The sequence below is a fragment of the Bos taurus genome, chromosome 29, assembly GCF_002263795.3.
Source record: "Bos taurus isolate L1 Dominette 01449 registration number 42190680 breed Hereford chromosome 29, ARS-UCD2.0, whole genome shotgun sequence".
Classification (NCBI taxonomy): domain Eukaryota; kingdom Metazoa; phylum Chordata; class Mammalia; order Artiodactyla; family Bovidae; genus Bos; species Bos taurus.
This window is the reverse complement of record NC_037356.1, coordinates 41,400,840-41,421,091: the sequence shown is the minus strand read 5'-3', so window position 1 is coordinate 41,421,091 and position 20,252 is coordinate 41,400,840. Positions and strand designations below refer to the sequence as shown.

The 20,252-nt window shown below is 39.9% G+C and overlaps 1 protein-coding gene across 1 annotated transcript; it reads left to right on the top strand.

Annotated features, from left to right (window-relative positions):
* The first annotated feature begins 12,561 nt into the window (after positions 1-12,561).
* LOC112444882 (solute carrier family 22 member 10-like) lies at positions 12,562-17,052 on the top strand. The gene is made up of 4 exons (XM_024987503.1): positions 12,562-12,679; positions 15,438-15,531; positions 15,734-16,091; positions 16,945-17,052. Exons 1-4 carry the CDS (start codon positions 12,562-12,564, stop codon positions 17,050-17,052), a joined length of 678 nt encoding a protein of 225 aa, XP_024843271.1.
* Positions 17,053-20,252: the final 3,200 nt, after the last annotated feature.

The following is a 20,252-nucleotide window of genomic DNA, read 5'->3' as shown; positions in this document are numbered from 1 at the left end:
AAGGACTTAACTTGTTCCTGTGGATACAGAGATTTGATGAGACAAAAAACATAATATCAGAACTCTCATGTAGGCCACAGTGAAACTTGGGTGTCATATTTTGATTTTCTATAAGTCTGTGATTATAACTTGGAGGCTCAAGTCTCTCCAATTTGGAAGGATTCCAGAATTATGTTGCATGTATATTCTCAAAATCTCTCCACTGTGGTATCTTTATACAAAGCCAAAATTATGAGTTTCAGATGAAAGGGTGGGTTTCATTATTCTGTTGACTTCTTGCATCTCAATCACAACAGAGAGAAGAATTTCTCTTTTCTCAAATAGTGATTGAAGCTGGAAAGAGACATCTGTGTCACCTTGATCTAGGAGCACAGTTTCCTAGAATCTAACACAATTCTGGGAAACTTAAACTTCATTTCTGATTTCTTAGGACTAAGAGAAAGTGTAAGGATACGGGAAAGCAAACTTGCACCATCAGAAATGGAATCAAAGCTTTCCAATGGGTGGTCTACATTTTACCCAGAAAGCATCTAAGGGAAGAGGTCCACTTTAATGATCTACTACACCCAGAGAGAGCTACACTTAGATATTGCAACAGACGAAACACCACAGATCAGAGCAATTGCAAGCAAGGCCACTCTTGAACATTATCTCAGCTTTTTCCTTGTACTTTGTCTATGATTCAGAAACATAAGTCTCTGAGTGAATACTGAAAAGGTGAAAAAGCACAATACAATTAAATGCAAACGGGGTCCACTAGGATATGCCCTCAGTTCAGTCAATCAGTCAAGTCCGACTATTTGCGACCCCATGGACTGCAGCAGGCCAGGCCTCCCTGTCCATCACCAACTCCCAGAGTTTACTCAAACTCATGTCCATTGAGTCAGTGATGTCATCCAACCATCTTATGCTCTGTTGTCCCCTTCTCCTCCTGCCTTCAATCTTTCCCAGTATCAGGGTCTTTTCCAATGAGTCAGTTCTTTGCATCAGGTGACCAAAGTATTGGAGTTTCAGCTTCAGCACCAGTCCTTCCAATGAATATTCAGGACTGATTTCCTTTAGGATGGACTGGTTGGAGCTTCTTGCAGTCCAAAGGACTCTCAAGAGTCTTCTCTAACACCACAGTTCAAAAGCATCAATTCTTTGGGACTCAGCTTTCGTTATAGTCCAACTCTCACATCCATACATGAGTACTGGAAAAAACACAGCTTTGACAAGATGGATCTTTGTCAGCAAAGGAATGTCTGCTTTTTAATATGCTGTCTAGTTTCGTCATAGTTTTTCTTCCAAGAAGCAAGTGTCTTTTAATTTCATGGCTGCAGTCACCATCTGCAGTGATTTTGGAGCCCCCAGAAATAAAGTCTGTCATTGTTTCCATTGTTTCCCCATCTATTTGTCATGAAGTGATGGGACTGGATGCCATGATCTTAGTTTTTTGAATGTTGAGTTTTAAGCCAAGTTTTTTACTCTCCTATTTCACTTTCATCAAGAGGTTCTTTAGTTCTTCTTCCCTTTCTGCCAGAAGGGTGGTGTCATCTACATATCTAAGGTTATTGATATTTCTCCCAGCAATCTTGATTCCAACTTTTGCTTCATCCAGTCTGGCATTTTGCATGATGTACTCTGCGTGAAAGTTAAATAAGCAGGGTGATAATATACAACCTTGATGTACTCCTTTCCCAATTTGGAACCAGTCTGTTGTTCCATGTCCAGTTCTAACTGTTGCTTCCTGACCTGCATACAGATTTCTCAGGAAGCAGATCAGGTAGCCTGGTATTCCCATTTCTTGAAGAATTTTCCACAGTTTTTGTGATCCACAGAAAGGCTTTGGCATAGTCAATAAAGCAGAAGTACATGTTTTTCTGGAACTCTCTTGCTTTTTCAATGATCCAACGGATACTGGCAATTTAATCTCTGGTTCCTCTTCCTCTGCTAAATCCAGCTTGAACACCTGGAAGTTCGAGGTTCAGGTATTGCTGAAGCCTGGCTTGGAGAATTTTGAGCATTATTTTGCTAGCATGTGAGATGAGTACAATTGTGTGGTAGTTTGAGCATTCTCTAGCATTGCCTTTCTTTGGGATTGGAATGAAAACTGATCTTTTCCAGTCCTGTGGCCACTGCTGAGTTTTCCAAATTTGCTGCCATATTGACTGCAGCAATTTCACAGCATCATCTTTTAGCATTTGAAATAGCTCAACTGGAATTCCAATACCTCCCCTAGTTTTGTTTGTAGTGATGCTTCCTAAGGCCCATCTGACTTCACATTCCAAGATGTCTGGCTCTAGGTGAGTGATCACACCATCATGATTATCTTGGTCATGAAGATCTTTTTTGTATAGTTCTTCTGTGTATTCTTGCCACCTCTTCTTAATATCTTCTGCTTCTGTTAGGTCCATACCATTTCTGTCCTTTATTGTGCCCATCTTTGCCTGAAATGCTCCCTTGTTATCTCTAATTTTCTTGAAGAGATCTCTAGTCTTTCTCATCCTATTGTTTTCCTCTATTTCTTTACATTGATCACTGAGGAAGGCTTTCTTATCTCTCCTTGCTATTCTTTGGAACTCTGCATTCAAATGGGTTTATCTTTCCTTTTCTCCTTTGCCTTTCACTTCTCTTCTTTTCTCAGCTATTTGTAAGGCCTCCTCAGACAGCCATTTTGCCTTTTTGCATTTCTATTTTTTTTTGGGGGGGGGGGCGGGTGGAGGGGTGCAGGATGGTCTTGATCACTGCCTCCTGTACAATGTCATGAACTTCTGTCCATAGTTCTTCAGGTGCTCTGTCTATCAGATCTAATCCCTGTAATCTATTTCTCACTTCCACTGTATAATCATAAAGGATTTGATTTAGGTCATACCTGAATGGTCTAGTGATTTTCCCTACTTTCTTCAATTTAAGTCTGAATTTTGCAATAAGGAGTCCATGGTCTGAACTCCTTAAGTTTCCATTAGTATTCATCTTATTCATCTTATGTTCCCATAAGTATTCATCTTATGAAAACTAAATCACTAGCAAGGAGAACATCCTACTGCTACATCAACAGAATGGATGGATCTTCATGAATGAGCATGAGGAAAAGAGGTTTTCACAGAATCTTCTTACCATTTACATTATGTGAAGGTTAAGATCAGACTAAACTGTGATACAGTGATGGAGATCAGGACAGTACACAGAACATGACACTGAGAAGGAAATGAGAGTGAGGCTGTGGTGGTGGTGGCTATTAGTGTGATACAGGATATAAATGAGAGGATCTTCTGAGGGTTTCAAATTTTTCTATCTTGATCAGGACTTTGGTTACATTTTAATTATTGAAATAGTCATTGACATGTACATATTCTCTATTCATGACTTCATGCACGAGATTTGCTTCAACTAAAATTCAAAGAAAAATGAAGAATATTAAATGACAAAATCTGTACTGTGAGGGAAGTTCTCTACATCAGTCTCCAGTGACGAGACTGACAGTGTAATATGAATAAGGAATTCTACACAATGTAATCAGTTCCATGTGAGTCTTATATGATGTGTTTTCCTCACCTTTATCTCCAAATCAATGTCTTCTCACAACACTGTTATGAACTTTGAAATACATAGATTAGATACATGTCCCCACTCTTTGAATATTGTCATGTACCGTATGACGCTCACCTCACAAAGAACAGGAGCAAATCCTCTTACCTAGGTTGGGTGTGCAGAACAAGTCAAATAGGGTAGTTTTCATCTGTGCTGCTTCCAGTTCCTCTTCTCAAACCCTTCAACAAAAAACACATATCGTTTGCCAACATAGTGCCAGGTCTTGTGATGAGCACTGGCACACAATACACAAGAGAGATGTGTTCCCTTTCTTTCTCTATAACATAGTATACATGCAATCACAAGTGTGGAGGTGATATGAAGGATGGTGTAGGGAGCTAAGGGAGACACCAGGAATTTATATAGCCACACTGATATTTTGAAAATGAGAACAAAGAGGAGTCCAGGGCATCCCAGAGAGCATGTGTACTTGAGATTCACATCAGGAAGTGAGCTAAATGAAGCAATAGTTGCACAAAGGGCAAGACTTCTCTTCTATGAGCTAGACATGACAGAGAAGGGAACTGAGCTTATATTCTCAACTAATTTCTCTTGTTATTAATAGAAAAGCAGTTTTTCTGTCTCAGTAAGGAGAAGGCAGGTTTCATTTTGTCTACCTTCCAATCCATTAACCACCTTCCCTTTCCTCCTCTCTTCTGTGGTCAGGGTTGCTTCACTGTTAATTATTCCATGTCTGTATGCAGCTTTTAAAGTTCATTGTTAGCAAGGTAATGCTCAAAATCCTTCAAGCTGGGCTTCAACAGTACCTGCATGAAGGACTTCCAGATGTACAAATGGGATTTAGAAAAGGCAGAGGAATCAGAGATCAAATTACCAACATCCATTTTATCATAGGAAAAAACAGGGAATTCCATAAAAACATCTACTTCTGCTTCATTGACCATGCTAAAGCCTTTGACTGTGTGGGTCACAACAAACTGTGGAAAATTCTTAACAAGATGGAAATACCAGACCACCTTACCTGCCTTCTAAGAAACCTGTATGCAGGTCAAGAAGCAACAGTTAGAAATGGAAATGAAACAACAGACTGGTTTGAAGTTGGGAAAGGAGTATGTCATGGCTGTATACTGTCACCCTGTTTATTTCACTTACATCAGGAGTGCAGCAGGCAAAATGTCAGGCTGGATGAATCACAAGCTGAAAGCAAGATTGCCGGAAGAAATATCAACAACCTCATACATGCAGAAGGTACCACTCTAGTAACAGAAAGTGAGGAACTAAAAGTCTAAAGAAATAAAGAATCTCTTGATGAGGATGAAAGAAGAGAGTGAAAAAGCTGGCTTAAAACTCAACATTCAAAAACTAAGATCATGGCATCCAGTCCCATCACTTCATGCAAAGAGATGGGGAGAAAGTGGAAACAGTGACAGATTTAACTTTCTTGGGCTCCAAAAGCACTACAAATGATCATTGCAGCCATGAAATTAAAAGATGATTGCTTCTAGGAAGAAAAGCATTGACAAACCTAGACAGTGTTTTAAAAGGCAAAGACATCATTTTGCCAAAAAAATATCTGTATTGTCAAAGCTATGATTTTTCCAGTAGTCATGTACAGTTGTGAGAGCTTGACGATAAAGAAGCCTGAAAAAAAAAAAAAAAAGTGAAGTCCCTCAGTCGTGTCTGACTCTTTGCGACCCCATGGACTGCAGCCTACAAGAGTCCTCCATCCATGGGATCCTCCAGGCAAGAATACTGGAGTGGGTTGCCGTTTTCTTCTCCATGAGCCCCGAAGAATTGATGCTTTCAAAGTGTGGCGCTGTGGAAGACTCTTGAGAGTCCCTGGGGCTGCAAGGAGAACAAACTAGTCAATCCTAAAGGAAATCAAATTTGAATATTCACTGGAAGGGACTGATGCTGAAGCTCCATTCTTTGGCCTCCTGATGCAAATGTTGCCTCATTGGAAAAAACCGTGATGCTAAATAAGATTGAAGGCAAAAAGAGAAAGGGGCGGCAGAGGATGAGATGATTGTATGGCATCACCAATTCAATGAACATGAGTTTGAGCAAACTCCAAGAATAGTGAAGCACAGAGAAGTCTGCCATACTATAGTTCATGGGATTTCAAAGAGTCAGACACAACTTAGCAACTCAACATCAGCAACAAAGTACTCGTGAGGTTTATTGATGATAATCAGCTGCCGAGCAGATTCTACCAGCCACCTGCTGAATGATGGGCACACAAGTTCAGCCAGTTGTCTCTCCATTATTTGTCACATTATTATTGATAACAGATGCTTTTTGCCTTCCATCTAAAATCCATCACTTCACATAGAAATTCATGTTCTGTTAAACAAATTCTAGGAAAATATGAGCTCCTAAATATTATAAATATATAGTAATATATATTATAAATAAATATTAACTCAAATATGAGTTTCTTTGTACTACATACAAAGGATCACAGACTTTGGAGTCAAACTGTCCCTCTGTTTATTTACCAGGGGATTTTTAAAGAAACTTTAAAGTTTAAACTTAAAGTCACTCACAAGCATAATTTCCTCCCGAAGTTTGGCATGTAATCTAGCAATTTTGTGCACATAGTGTATTTTCATAACACATATTCTTAAAAGAAGAAGCCCTTAAATTATGTAAGCTCCAACACCAACAAGTATTGTAAGTACACCTGCTACTTACTACTCCACTACCAGCGTTATTGGTAACTGACTACACAAATGAGTCACTTATTTACTGGGTTAGTCAAAAAGTTTGTTCAGAGTTTTCAGTAACATCTTACAGAAAAACCAATTTTTTTGGCTAACCCAATATATCTCACTCAGTTCTCTCATCAATAAAGTAAGGAAAGGAACTTTCCTGGCAGTCCAGTGGTTAAGGCTTTTCCTCCAAACACAGCAAGTGTGGATCAACCTCTGGTTGGGGAACTAAGGTCCCACATGCCTGGCAGCCAAAAAAACAAAACAAACAGAAACAATACTGCAACAAATTCAATAAAGTCTTGTTTTAAATGGTCCACATTTTAAAAATTAAATAAGAAAGAGTGGCACAATATTGATTAAAGGGGAAAATCTACAACCAAGATACTCTACCCAGCATCACTCTCATTCAGATTGGACAGAGAAATAAAAAGCTTCATAGCAAGCAAAAACTTAGAGAATTCAAAACCATCAAATCAGTCATACAAAAATGATAATGGAACTTCTGTAGGTAAGGGACGCAGAAAAGAGGCCACAACTGTATATAAGAAAATCTTAATGGGAAACCACACAGGTAAAGGCAACCATAAAGTCATTGTAAGATATCATCCACACACAAAGATGATATCAAAACCGGTAATAATTATTAGAAGGGAAGAACACAGCTGCAGGAAATGGGAACTAAATTTGAAATTAAGAAACCAGCAACTTAAAATAACCTTGTACATATATATAAAACTAATAAAAATTCCAACATATGGAGGCTGAACAACATGCTGCTGAATAATGAACAAATCACAGAAGAATTCAAAAAAGAAATCAAAATATGCATAGAAATGAATGAAAATGAAAACACAACAACCCAAAACCTGTGGGACACTGTAAAAGCAGTGCTAAGGGGAAGGTTCATAGCAATACAGGAATACCTCAAGAAACAAGAAAAGAGTCAAATAAATAACCTAACTCTACACCTAAAGCAACTAGAAAAGGAAGAAATTATGAACCCCAGGGTTAGTAGAAGGAAAGAAATCTTAAAAAATAGGGCAGAAATAAATGCAAAAAAACAAAAGAGACCATAACAAAAATCAACAAAGCCAAAAGCTGGTTCTTTGAGAGCATAAATAAAATTGACAAACCATTAGCCAGACTCATCAAGAAACAAAGGGAGAAAAACCAAATCAATAGAATTAGAAATGAAAATGGAGAGATCACAACAGACAACACAGAAATACAGAGGATCATAAGAGACTACTATCAGCAATTATATGCCAATAAAATGGACAACGTGGAAGAAATGGACAAATTCTTAGAAAAGCACAACTTTCCAAAACTGAACCAGGAAGAAATAGAAAATCTTAACAGACCCATCACAAGCACGGAAATTCAAACTGTAATCAGAAATCTTCCAGCAAACAAAAGCCCAGGTCCAGACGGCTTCACAGCTGAATTCTACCAAAAATTTAGAGAAGAGCTAACACCTATCCTACTCAAACTCTTCCAGAAAATTGCAGAGGAAGGTAAACTTCTAAACTCATTCTATGAGGCCACCATCACCCTAATACCAAAACCTGGCAAAGATCCCACAAAAAAAGGAAACGACAGGCCAATATCACTGATGAATATAGATGGATGCAAAAATCCTTAACAAAATTCTAGCAATCAGAATCCAACAACACATTAAAAAGATCATACACCATGACCAAGTGGGCTTTATTCCAGGGATGCAAGGATTCTTCAATATCCGCAAATCAATCAATGTAATACACACTAACAAATTGAAAATAAAAGCTGTATGATCATCTCAATAGATGCAGAGAAAGCCTTTGACAAAATCCAACAGCCATTTATGATAAAAACTCTCCAGAAAGCAGGAATAGAAGAAACATACCTCAACATAATAAAAGCTATATATGACAAACCCACAGCAAACATTATCCTCAATGGTGGAAAATGGAAAGCATTTTCCCTAAAGTCAGGAACAAGAAAAGGGTGCCCACTTTCACCACTACTATTCAACATAATTTTTGAAGTATTGGCCACAGCAATCAGAGAAGAAAAAGAAATAAAAGGAATCCAAATTGGAAAAGAAGAAGTAAAACTCTCACTGTTTTCAGATGACATGATCCTCTACATAGAAAACCCTAAAGACTCCACCAGAAAATTACTAGAGCTAATCAATGAATATAGTAAAGGTTCAGGATATAAAATCAACACACAAAAATCCCTTGCATTCCTATACACTAATAATGAGAAAATAGAGAAATTAAGGAAACTATTCCATTCACCATTGCAATGAAAAGAATAAAATACTTAGGAATATATCTACCTAAAGAAACAAAAGACCTATATATAGAAAACTATAAGACACTGGTGAAAGAAATCAAAGAGGACACTAATGGAGAAATATACTAGTTCACGGATTGGAAGAATCAATATAGTGAAAATGAGTATGCTACCCAAAGCAATCTATAGATTCAATGGAATCCCTATCAAGCTCCCAAAGGTATTTTTCATGGAGCTAGAACAAATAATTTCACAATTTGTATGGAAATACAAAAAAACTCGAATAGCCAAAGCAACCTTGAGAAAGAAGAACGGAACTGGAGGAATCAACCTGCCTGACTTCAGGCTCTACTACAAAGCCACAGTCATCAAGACAGTATGGTACTGGCACAAAGAGACAGAAATATAAATCAATGAAACAAAATAGAAAGCCCAGAGATAAATCCACGCACCTATGGACACCTTATCTTCAACAAAGGAGGCAAGAATATACAGTGGAGAAAAGACAATCTCTTTAACAAGTGGTGCAGAGAAAACTGGTCAACCACTTGTAAAAGAATGAAACTAGAACACTTTCTAACACCATACACAAAAATAAACTCAAAATGGATTAAAGATCTAAGCATAAGACCAGAAACTATAAAACTCCTAGAGGGAAACATAGGCAAAACACTCTCTGACATAAATCACAGCAGGATCCTCTATGACCCACCTCCCAGAATATTGGAAATAAAAGCAAAAATAAACAAATGGGACCTAATTAAAATGAAAAACTTCTGCACAACAAAGAAAACTATAATCAAGGTGAAAAGACAGCCTTCAGAATGTGCCGAGGACCAGCCCCGGCTGATCCAGGGTATTCAAAGGAGAGACGGCGTCGGCGACCTATTCAAATGGTAATTAGAGATATAAAGAGTAATAGAATGAGGATAGCTCAGTAGGAAAATTCAGTGGAGAAAAGAGGCTGAGTAGCTTGGTTTATGCGGAAAATCAATATAACCCGTGACACTAGGTTAGCTCTGACCACGGAGGCTGCAGGCGCCCTCTCGAATAGCGGAAGGTGCCCCACCTTAGACACCTTCTCGAGTGGGTCTTAGAAGCCCAGGCAAATAAGTGGTCGCAGAGGATATCCACGCTCCAGATGGAGACTTCAGCCGAAGTTAAAGGAAAGAATGACATGGGGAGACCAAGCATTGGTGAGCAAGGCCCATAGCTTTATTTTTAACAGGGGCTTTTATACCCTAAGTTACACATAGAGGATAATAGGGGATGCAAAGTCAGCAGTCTTTGATTCTTATCAAAAACCAGGGTTTCTTTCCTGCAAATTTATCGTATACAAATGGTTTAGGTGATTTACATCATCTTCTGGCCAGAAGGCCTACTAACATTTTATGACTCTTGACAAGGACTTATCAACAAAGACTTATTTTCCCTAAGAGTAATTATTTTAAGGTTTGGCGCCATCTTCCGAAGATAAAATTGCATTCCTATAGGGCGGATGTGTAATGGGTATACAACAAAGGAAAGAATTTATTACCTTAAGGGTCTAAAGTTACTAACACCAAGGCCACTACTTATTTTTTCTACATACCAACTATATTAATTAATACACATTCAAGGATACAATTCAGGGGATGTGAAAACTTGGCAACAAGCATTGGCTCATCAATGAAATCCTTTACTAGTTTATTCTGACAGTTTCTAACTCTCTGAGAGGCTCTAAAGCTATTTGAATATCTTAAGCTTCCTGTGCCTCTCGAGGCTGGGAGACTGTAAACAATCGTATGCATAGCTGCAGGAGTCCGGGTAAACTTGTCAGGCGAGTTAGAGAGCCATCTGAGGGGTTTGGATTTAAACACTCCTAATTGCCCAGGAACTTTATTAATTGGAGCTGTAAGTTAACTCTCTGACAGAGAGAGCGAGATGGTGGTAGGGGACAGCCCCCAGTAAAGTCAGAGGTGAGAGCACAAAGCAATAAAGTAGGCAGACTCTGGTTTTTTGAGGGGAAAATGCTCGAGAATATCCGGGCGGACTCCTGAGGCTCGATCCCGCTTTTGCGTATGCCAAGCCTCCTTCCTCGAGCCTCCTTCCTCATGACCTTTGTCACGAGCGGAATGCCTCACCGGCTCCCGGCAAGAATGGGAGAAAATAATAGCAAATAAAGCAACTGACAGAATTAATCTCAAAAATATACAAGCAACTCCTGCAGCTCAATTCCAGGAAAATAAATGACCCAAAGGAAACTATAAGCAAGGTGAAAAGACAGCCTTCAGAATGGGAGAAAATAATAGCAAATGAAGCAACTGATAAACAACTAATCTAAAAAATATACAAGCAACTCCCACAGCTCAATTCCAGAAAAATAAATGACCCAATCAAAAAATGGGCCAAAGAACTAAATAGACATTTCTCCAAAGAACACATACAGATGGCTAACAAACACATGAAAAGATGCTCAACATCACTCATTATCAGAGAAATGCAAATCAAAACCACAATGAGGTACCATTTCACGCCAGTCAGAATAGCTGTGATCCAAAAGTCTACAAGCAATAAGTGCTGGAGAGGGCGTGGAGAAAAGGGAACCCTCTTACACTGTTGGTGAGAATGCAAACTAGTACAGCCACTATGGAGAACAGTGTGCAGATTCCTTTAAAAACTGGAAATAGAACTGCCTTATGATCCAGCAATCCCACTGCTGGGCATACACACTGAGGAAACCAGAATTGAAAGAGACACGTATACCCCAATGTTCATCACAGCACTGTTTACAATAGCCAGGACATGGAAGCAACCTAGATTTCCATCAGCAGATGAATGGATAAGAAAGCTGTGGTACATATACACAATGGAGTATTATTCAGCCATTAGAAAGAATACATTTGAATCAGTTCTAATGAGGTGGATGAAACTGGAACCTATTATATACAGTGAAGTAAGACAGAAAAAAACAAAAAAACACCAATACAGTATACTAACGCATATATATGGAATTTAGAAAGATGGTAACAATAACCGTGTAAGGGAGACAGCAAAAGAGACACAGATGTGTAGAACAGTCTTTTGGACTCTGTGGGAGAGGGCGAGGATGGGATGATTTGGGAGAATGGCATTGAAACATGTATAATATCATATGTGAAACGAATTGCCAGTCCAGGTTTGATGCATGATACAGGATGCTCAGGGCTGGTGCACTGGGATGACTCAGAGGGATGGTATGGGGAGGGAAGTGGGAGGGGGGTTCAGAATGGGGAACACGTGTACACCCGTGGCAGATTCATGTTGATGTATGGCAAAACCAATACAATATTGTAAAGTAAAAAAAAGAAAAAAAAGAACCTTGTACATACATAGATTGCTATATAAAAACTCAAGGCTGGGGTGCTTCCCTGGTGGTCCAGTGGTTAAGAATTTGCCTTGCAATGCAGGGGATACCGGTTTGATCCCTGGTCAGGGAAATCCCGTATGCCGTGGAGCAACTAAACCTGTGACCACAACTACTGAGTCTGTGTTCCAGAGTCCATGTCAGAGTCAAAGTGAAAGTCACTCTGCCGTGTCTGACTCTTTGCAACCCCATGGACTATACAGTCCATGGAATTCTCTAGGCCAGAATACTGGCGTGGGTAGCCATTCCCTTCTCCAGGCGATCTTCTCCACCCAGGGATCGAACCCAGGTCTCCCACATTGCAGGTGGATTCTTATCAGCTGAGCCACAATGGGAAGCCCAAAAATACTGGAATGGGTAGCCTATCCCTTCTCAGGAGCCCATGAGCAGCAACTAAAGCCCCTGCACTGAAACTACTAAAGTGAGGGTACATAGAGCCTGTGCTCCACAACAAGAAAAGCCACTGCATTGAGGAGCCCACACATGACAACCAGGAGTACCCTCACACGCTACCACTAGAGAAAGCCCCCACGTGCTGGTTTTCATAATGGCTGCATCAATCTACATCAGCACTGAAAGTGTACAAGTGTTCCCTTCTCTCAACATTATCACCAGTACTTATTATCTATTATCTTCTTGATGATAGGTATGGATGAAAACCAACAGCCAATCAAAAGAAACAGAGCATCTTTTCAAGCCAACCTGGGCGTTATAATCCAGAAGACAGACTTCCAGAAAATTCTGAAGTCTGTTCCGTTTGTTAGAAGTTGAAGCCAAAGAAATAAATGTTTTAAGACAGAGAATCATACATCAAAATGTCACACTGACATTTGTCCAGTTCTGAATGTAACAAGTGAGAATAGGTCACCATGACTCATTTCCGTTGAGCTTGCATCTCCGATTCGGTTGAGCATGCAAACCACAGAGAAGGTCTGGTTAATGTCTAACATAGATGCACATTAAGGAGGGACCAATTAAGGGCCAGGAATACGCTATGCTTCAATTTTCAAGTCCAGTCTTAAAAAAATTCTTTTTTATTCCATCATAGCCATTCCATCAGGTGTGACCTACCCCAGTGTAGTTTTGGTTTACATTTCTCTGATGATTGATGATGTTGAGCAATTTTTCATATACCTGTTAGCCATTTGTATCTCTTCCTTGGAGAAATGCTTATTCAGTTCCTTTGCCCATTTTTCTGATTCCATTTTACAGTGATAAGATTCAATATCAATAACCTCAGATATGCAGATGATACCACCCTTATGGCAGAAAGTGAAGAGGAACTAAAGAGCCTCTTGATGAAGGTGAAAGAGAAGAGTGAAAAGGCTGGCTTAAAACTCAACATTCAAAAAACTAAGATCATGGCATCTGGTCCCATCACTTCGTGGCAAATAGATGGGGAAACAATGGAAACAGTGACAGACTTTATTTTCTTGGGCTCCAAAATCACTGCAGATGGTGACTGCAGCCATGGAATTAAAAGACACTTGCTTCTTTGAGGAAGAGCTGTGACCAACCTAGACAGCATATTAAAAAGCAGAGACAATACTTTGCTGACAAAGGTCCATCTAGTCAAGGCTATGGTTTTTCCAGTAGTCATGTATGGACGTGAGAGTTGGACTATAAAGAAAGCTGAGCGCCAAAGAATTGATGCTTTTGAACTGTGATGTTGGAGAAGACTCTTGAGAGTCCCTTGGACTGCAAGGAGATCAAACCAGTCCATCCTGAAGGAAATCAGTCCTGAATATTCATTGGAAGGACTGGTGCTGAAGCTGAAACTCCAATACTTTGGCCACCTGATGGGAAGAACTGACTCATTGGAAAAGACCCTGATGCTGGGAAAGATTGAAGGCAGGAGGAGAAGGGGACAACAGAGGATGAGATGGTTGGATGGCATCACCGACTTGATGGACATGAATTTAAGCAAACTCCAGGAGTTGGTGATGGACAGGGAAGCCTGGAGTGCTGTAGTCGACTGGGTCACAAAGAGTCAGACATGACTGAGCAACTAAACTGAACTGAAGATACAAATAACATAAAATTTACATTCCAAGAATTATAATCCAAATATTGGCTATATTCTCTCATGTTATGTAATACATCCTTGGGTTGTTGTTCTTGTTGCTGGCCAGTCACTAAGTCATATCTGACTCCACGGACTACAGCATGCCAGGCTCTTCTGTCTTCCACTATCTCCAGGAGTTTGCTCAAATTCATCTCCCCTGAGTCGGTGATGCTATCTAACCATCACATGGTCTGCTGCCTCCTCCTCCTTTGCCTTCAATCTTTCCCAGCATCAGAATTTTTTCTAGTGATTCAGCTCTCCACATCAAGTGGCCACTCTATTGGAACTTCAACTTCAACATCAGTCCTTCCAATGAATATTCAGTGTTGATTTCCTCTAGGATTGACTGGTTTGATCTCCTTGCCATCCAAGAGATTCTCAAGAGTCTTCTCCAGCACAATTCCAAAGCATCAGTTCTTTGGTGCTCAGCCTTCTTTATGGTCCACCTATCACATCCATACACAACTACTGGAAAAACCATAGATTTGACTATATAGACCTTCGTTGGCAAAGTAATGTCTCTGTTTTTTAATACCTTGTGTAGGTTTGTCATAGCTTACCTTCCAAGAAGCAAACATCTTTTAATTTCATGGCTGCAGTCACCATCTGCAGTGATTTTGGAGCCCAAGAAAATAAAATCTGTCACTGTTTCCATTGTTTCCCCATCTATTTGCCACGAAGTGATGGGACCAGATGCCATGATCTTAGTTTTTTGAATGTTGAGTTTCAAGCCAGCTTTTCCACTCACCTCTTTCATCTTCAAGAGGCTCTTTAGTTTCTCTCCACTTTCTGCCATTAGAGTCGTATTATTTGCATATTGAAGTTGTTGATATTTCTCCCGGCAATTGATTCCAGCTTGTGATTCACCCCGCCTAGCATTTCACCTGATATACTCCGCATATAAGTTAAATAAGGTTTGATATACAGCCTTGTCTCCTTTCCCAGTTTGGAAACAGAAATTGTACCACATTCCACTTTGCTTTAATTAAAAGCAAAGGATTGTATTTTGTTAATTATTTGTTGTTACAGTACCAACAATGAAACACTTGCTTTCTGTTCTTTTCTCAGAAAAATCACAGGGCATCTACTCTTTCGCCTCTCAAATTCCATTTTCTGTAAATGACTGAAGACTGTGTAGCAGACTTATTATAGATTACTCAAAGGTCAAGTACCTGGCAAAGTCCTATGCTGGTTTCATAAAATCACTGAGGACAAACATATTCAGACAGTAAATCTTTAAACAGATTTAATGTTCATCGGATACAAGTATTTTTGGTAAATAATTTTCTCTCTGACTTTACAAAAAATCAAACACCCAATGCTCCCAAAGGAACTAGGGAAACTGATTCTTTGATCTATTGCAGTAGTGAAGCGGGTTAGACCCATGGATGAGAAACTGTTATGAGGTCACATAGATGTACTGTGGGTTAATGAAAGAAAATATTTTCCTTCCTTTAAGCTTCTCTCCATAAAGTCATTTTGACTCCTCTTGAATACCACCTGTTCCCAATAGCCTTTGAGGAATTCCTGGATGAAATTGGTGGCCTAGGGAAGGAAATTCCAGATACTTTAAATGGTTTCCCTGATAGCTCAGTTGGTAAAGAATCCACCTGCAATGCAGGAGACTCTGGTTCAGTTCCTAGATTGGGAAGATCTGCTGGAGAAGGGAAAAGCTATGCACTCCAGTATCCTGGCCTGGAGAAGTCTATGGATTGTATAGACTCCCAAAGAGTCAGAAACGACTGAGCAACTTTCACTTTCACTTTTTCAAATGGTTTTAATTCTCCCTTCTCTCATGATAGTAGTGTGTCATACGCTGTTGGAGAATTTCACTGCAGCTATTCCTGGTCATCACTGCTGGGTCCATATTCTTGATAACGCCACTATCTCAGATAATGACACTGGGATCCTCAGCCCTGATGTCCTCCTGAGAATACCCATCCCCTTGGAGTCTAACTTGAAGCCAGAGAAACTTCACCGTTTCCTCCACCCCCAGTGGCAGCTCCTTCACCTGAATGGGACCTTCCCCAACATGAGTGAGCAGAACACGGAACCCTGTGTGGACGGCTGGGTGTATGACCTCAGCTTGTTCTCTTCCACCATTGTGACTGAGGTAAAGGCCTCATTTACCTCTTGTAACTATATGATCTCTATGTTTAGAATAACATAAACAGGGTTCAGGTTTTCAATTACTGAGTAGATAGTATAGCCAGCTGCCTTTTATTCTTTTAGTAAGTACTGGTTATCTTTTTAATTACCAAGGACTTTGTTTTTTATTACAATTGAGTCTAGTAGAAATTTGGAGAAGGAAATTGCAACCCACTCCAGTGTTCTTGCCTGGAGAATCCCAGGGACAGGGGAGCCTGGTGGGCTGCCGTCTATGGGGTCGCACAGAGTCAGACACGACTGAAGTGACTTAGCAGCAGCAGCAGCATAGTAGAAAAACAAACTGGAAACGAATCTTAGTATCACAAAACTTTAAATTGTTTTAAGGTATACAGTTAGACAAGATATAATGAGTGAAAAATTATCCTTGGTCAAATGTTCTTAGCCTACTTGCAAATTAGGAAATAGTTCCTACTTGGAAATAGTGGTATTAATTTTTTAAAATTTCCATGTCCTGGCTACTTCTCAGAGAAACATATCAGAGTGCATTTCACTCTAAGTGTAAAATCCAGACCTCATTGATGAAAAAAGTCCTTAATGTTTTTAATGTGTGGCAAAGATTTAGAACCACCAAGGAATGCAGTGCTAAGTGAATATGAAGATTGGCCCTGATATAACCTAAAGGAGTTAGCTGAGGGCTTCTAGAGAAAGCTATTTAAGCTGAGACTTGAATGATATAGATGAGTAAATGTGGTAAAGAAAACCAGAGAGTGTGTTCACTGAGGACTATTGAAGTGAGTGAACACTGAGGGCTATCAGATGCTGTGAAGCTGCTCTGTTCTGACTTCCTTCTCTTCCAGTGGGACCTTGTATGTCATTGCCAATTACAGAAATCAGTGTTTCAGTCCCTATTCATAGCTGGAATGCTGGTGGGAGGCCTCATATATAGCCATCTCTCAGACAGGTGAGTGTCTCCACATCACTGTTACTCTTCTTCTGTAGTATTTTCACAGTTTGTACTTAATTATTTCATGAAGAAGTCTTTACTGAGTTCCAGTATGTAATTTATACTGTTGGGGGTTGCCTTGATTCCCAGGGAGCTATAGATGGAAATGCAGAATTAGACTCATTTTGATGAATGTGATTTTGTTTCCACAGAGTTCTCTGTACTGGTTACAGAAATGACATCTACCTTAGATCTGGGGGTATTGCAGAGAAGTTTTTAGAGGCAAGTTACCAGAAAAAATAATTTATAAAGTTGAGGAGTTGCCATTGGGTAATTGGACATGGAACAACAGACTGGTTCCAAATAGGAAAAGGAGTTCATCAAAGCTGTATATTGTCACCCTGCTTATTTAACTTATATGCAGAGTACATCATGAGAAACGCTGGACTGCAAGAAACACAAACCGGAATCAAGATTGCTGGGAGAAATATCAATAACCTCAGATATGCAGATGACACCACCCTTATGGCAGAAAGTGAAGAGAAACTCAAAAGCCTCTTGATGAAAGTGAAAGTGGAGAGTGAAAAAGTTGGCTTAAAGCTCAACATTCAGAAAACGAAGATCATGGCATCCAGTCCCACCACTTCATGGGAAATAGATGGGGAAACAGTGGAAACAGTGTCAGACTTTATTTTTCTGGGCTCCAAAATCACTGCAGATGGTGACTGCAGCCATGAAATTAAAAGACACTTACTCCTTGGAAGGAAAGTTATGACCAACCTAGATAGCATGTTCAAAAGCAGAGACATTACTTTGCCAACAAAGGTCCATCTAGTCAAGGCTATGGTTTTTCCAGTGGTCATGTATGGATGTGAGAGTTGGACTTGAAGAAGGCTGAGTGCTGAAGAATTGATGCTTTTGAACTGTGGTGTTGGAGAAGACTCTTGAGAGTCCCTTGGACTGCAAGGAGATCCAACCAGTCCATTCTGAAGGAGATCAGCCCTGGGATTTCTTTGGAAGGAATGATGCTAAAGCTGAAACTCCAGTACTTTGGCCACCTCATGTGAAGAGTTGACTCATTGGAAAAGACTCTGATGCTGGGAGGGACTGGGGGCAGGAGGAGAAGGGGACGACAGAGGATGAGATGGCTGGATGGCATCACTGACTCGATGGACGTGAGTCTGAGTGAACTCCAGGAGTTGGTGATGGACAGGGAGGTCTGGCGTGCTGCGATTCATGGGGTCGCAAAGAGTCGGACATGACTGAGCGACTGATCTGATCTGATCTGAATAAGAAAAAAGTGCCTCAAGATAGGCGATTCAGCCTGTTTGAAGAAACAGCACTATAGCCCTTTGTCATAAATTCTATGTTAAGTCCCTCACAGATTCAGCTAGCTAAATAGTTTCAGGTTCCCACCTTGGTCCTCACGTCATGGTTAACCTCACTGCAGTATTCATTTCTATGAAACCTGTGTGATTTGTAAGATGGTACTGAAGTTCAGTTTAAGAAATAATTGCACCTATAATCTGGTCTCTGGTTTTGTCTTAAAAAAAAAAAAAAACCTAATTAGGGGTAATACTTGCAACCATATACGGTAATTAATCTATAGGCCTCATGGGTTTTAATTTGTGTTGTGAGAAGTTTGGGTTGTCCTGTGCCTGGCAGTGGTAAGCCTCAAAGTAAGAGAACAAACAAGATAGCCACACACTCAAGTCTCTCACAGGGGAAATGAGAAGCTTAAAAATATTCCTTGTCATCTATAAGTCTAATATCATTTAACATTAAGTTGAAAATTATGAACTCTGAATATATCACCTGAATGTAATTCATAAAAGATTTCACGCTCAGAGTGCTCGTATTGACCAATCTGAGCCCTTTATGATGATTCACAATAAAATGCTAATTGATGAGTTTAGATGAGCATAGGGTAACAGATGTGTGTGTCTGTGTGTCCATGTGAGTTAGGATAGGAGATGAGAGTGGAAAATTCGATGAAGAGAGAACCTTGAAGCTAAGCTAAGTATTTTAAACTAAAAATAGGCCAAAAGCTTATGAGAATTGACATCAAAAGCAAAAATAGGCAAAGGGGACTATGTAAAACCAAAAGTCTTCTGCACAGCAAATAAAATAATCAACAGAGTAAAAAGGAAGCCTCTTAGCCTCATCCACCAGAGGGCAGACAGAAGAAGCAAGAAAAAATACAGTCCCACTGCCTGGGAAATGAAAACTGCAGTAACAGAAAGTTAATCGCATCTCTAACATAAATAACAGCAAGATCTTCTAGGACCCACCTCCCAGAGTAATGGAAATAAAAACACAAATAAACAAATGGGACCTAAGTAAACTTAAAAGCTTTTGTACAACACAGGAAACTATAAGCCAGATGAAACGACAGCCCTCAGAATGGGAGAAAACAATAGTACATGAGACAATTGACAAAGAATTAATCTCCAAAATATACAAGCAGTTCATGCAGCTCAATTCCAGAAAAATTAACAACCCAATCAAAAAGTGGGCAATAGACCTAAACATATATTTCTCTGTATGTAAGAAGACATACAGATGGCTAACAAACACATGAAAAGAAGTTTAACAGCATAGCATATGCAACTGGACGTTGAAAGAAATCCGGAAGCAAAAGCCCAATATGTATATGCTTAGATACAAGGACTGATGTTGAAGCTGAAACTTTAATACTTTGGCCACCTAATGTAAAAACTGACTCCTTCAAAAAGACCCTGATGCTGGGAAAGATTGAAGGCAGGAGGAGACGGAGGACAGAGGATGAGATGGTTGGATGGCATCACCAACTCAATGGACATGAGTTTGAGCACGCTTTGGGAGTTGATGATGGACAGAGAAACCTGGCGTGCTGCAGTGCATGGGGTCGCAAAAAGTCCAACATGACTGAGAGACTGAACTGAACTGAACATGATACTTTTGACACCATACCCCCGTGCATGGGCGCAGTCAGTCCTATCTGACTCTTTGTGACCCCATGGACTGTAGCCCATCAGGTTCCTCTGCCTATGGAATTTTTCAAGCAAGAACACTGCAGTGGGCTACCATTTCCTACTCCAGGGGACCCTTCGACCCAGGGATAGAATCCACATCTCCTGTAGCTTCTGCTTTGTCAGGCGGATTCTTTCCCACCAAGCCAACTGGGAAGTTCTTGACATCATACATCATATGCAAATACAAAGATTATATAATCTTTGGAAA

Coding starts and splice junctions, on each gene's coding strand:
- LOC112444882 (XM_024987503.1), top strand. CDS start 12,562: ATGGATGAAAACCAACAGCCAATCAAAAGAAACAGAGCATCTTTTCAA. Junction 15,532..15,733: donor GAAATTGGTGGCCTAGGGAA/GGAAATTCCAGA, acceptor TGAGCAACTTTC/ACTTTCACTTTTTCAAATGG. Junction 16,092..16,944: donor CTTCCACCATTGTGACTGAG/GTAAAGGCCTCA, acceptor CTTCTCTTCCAG/TGGGACCTTGTATGTCATTG.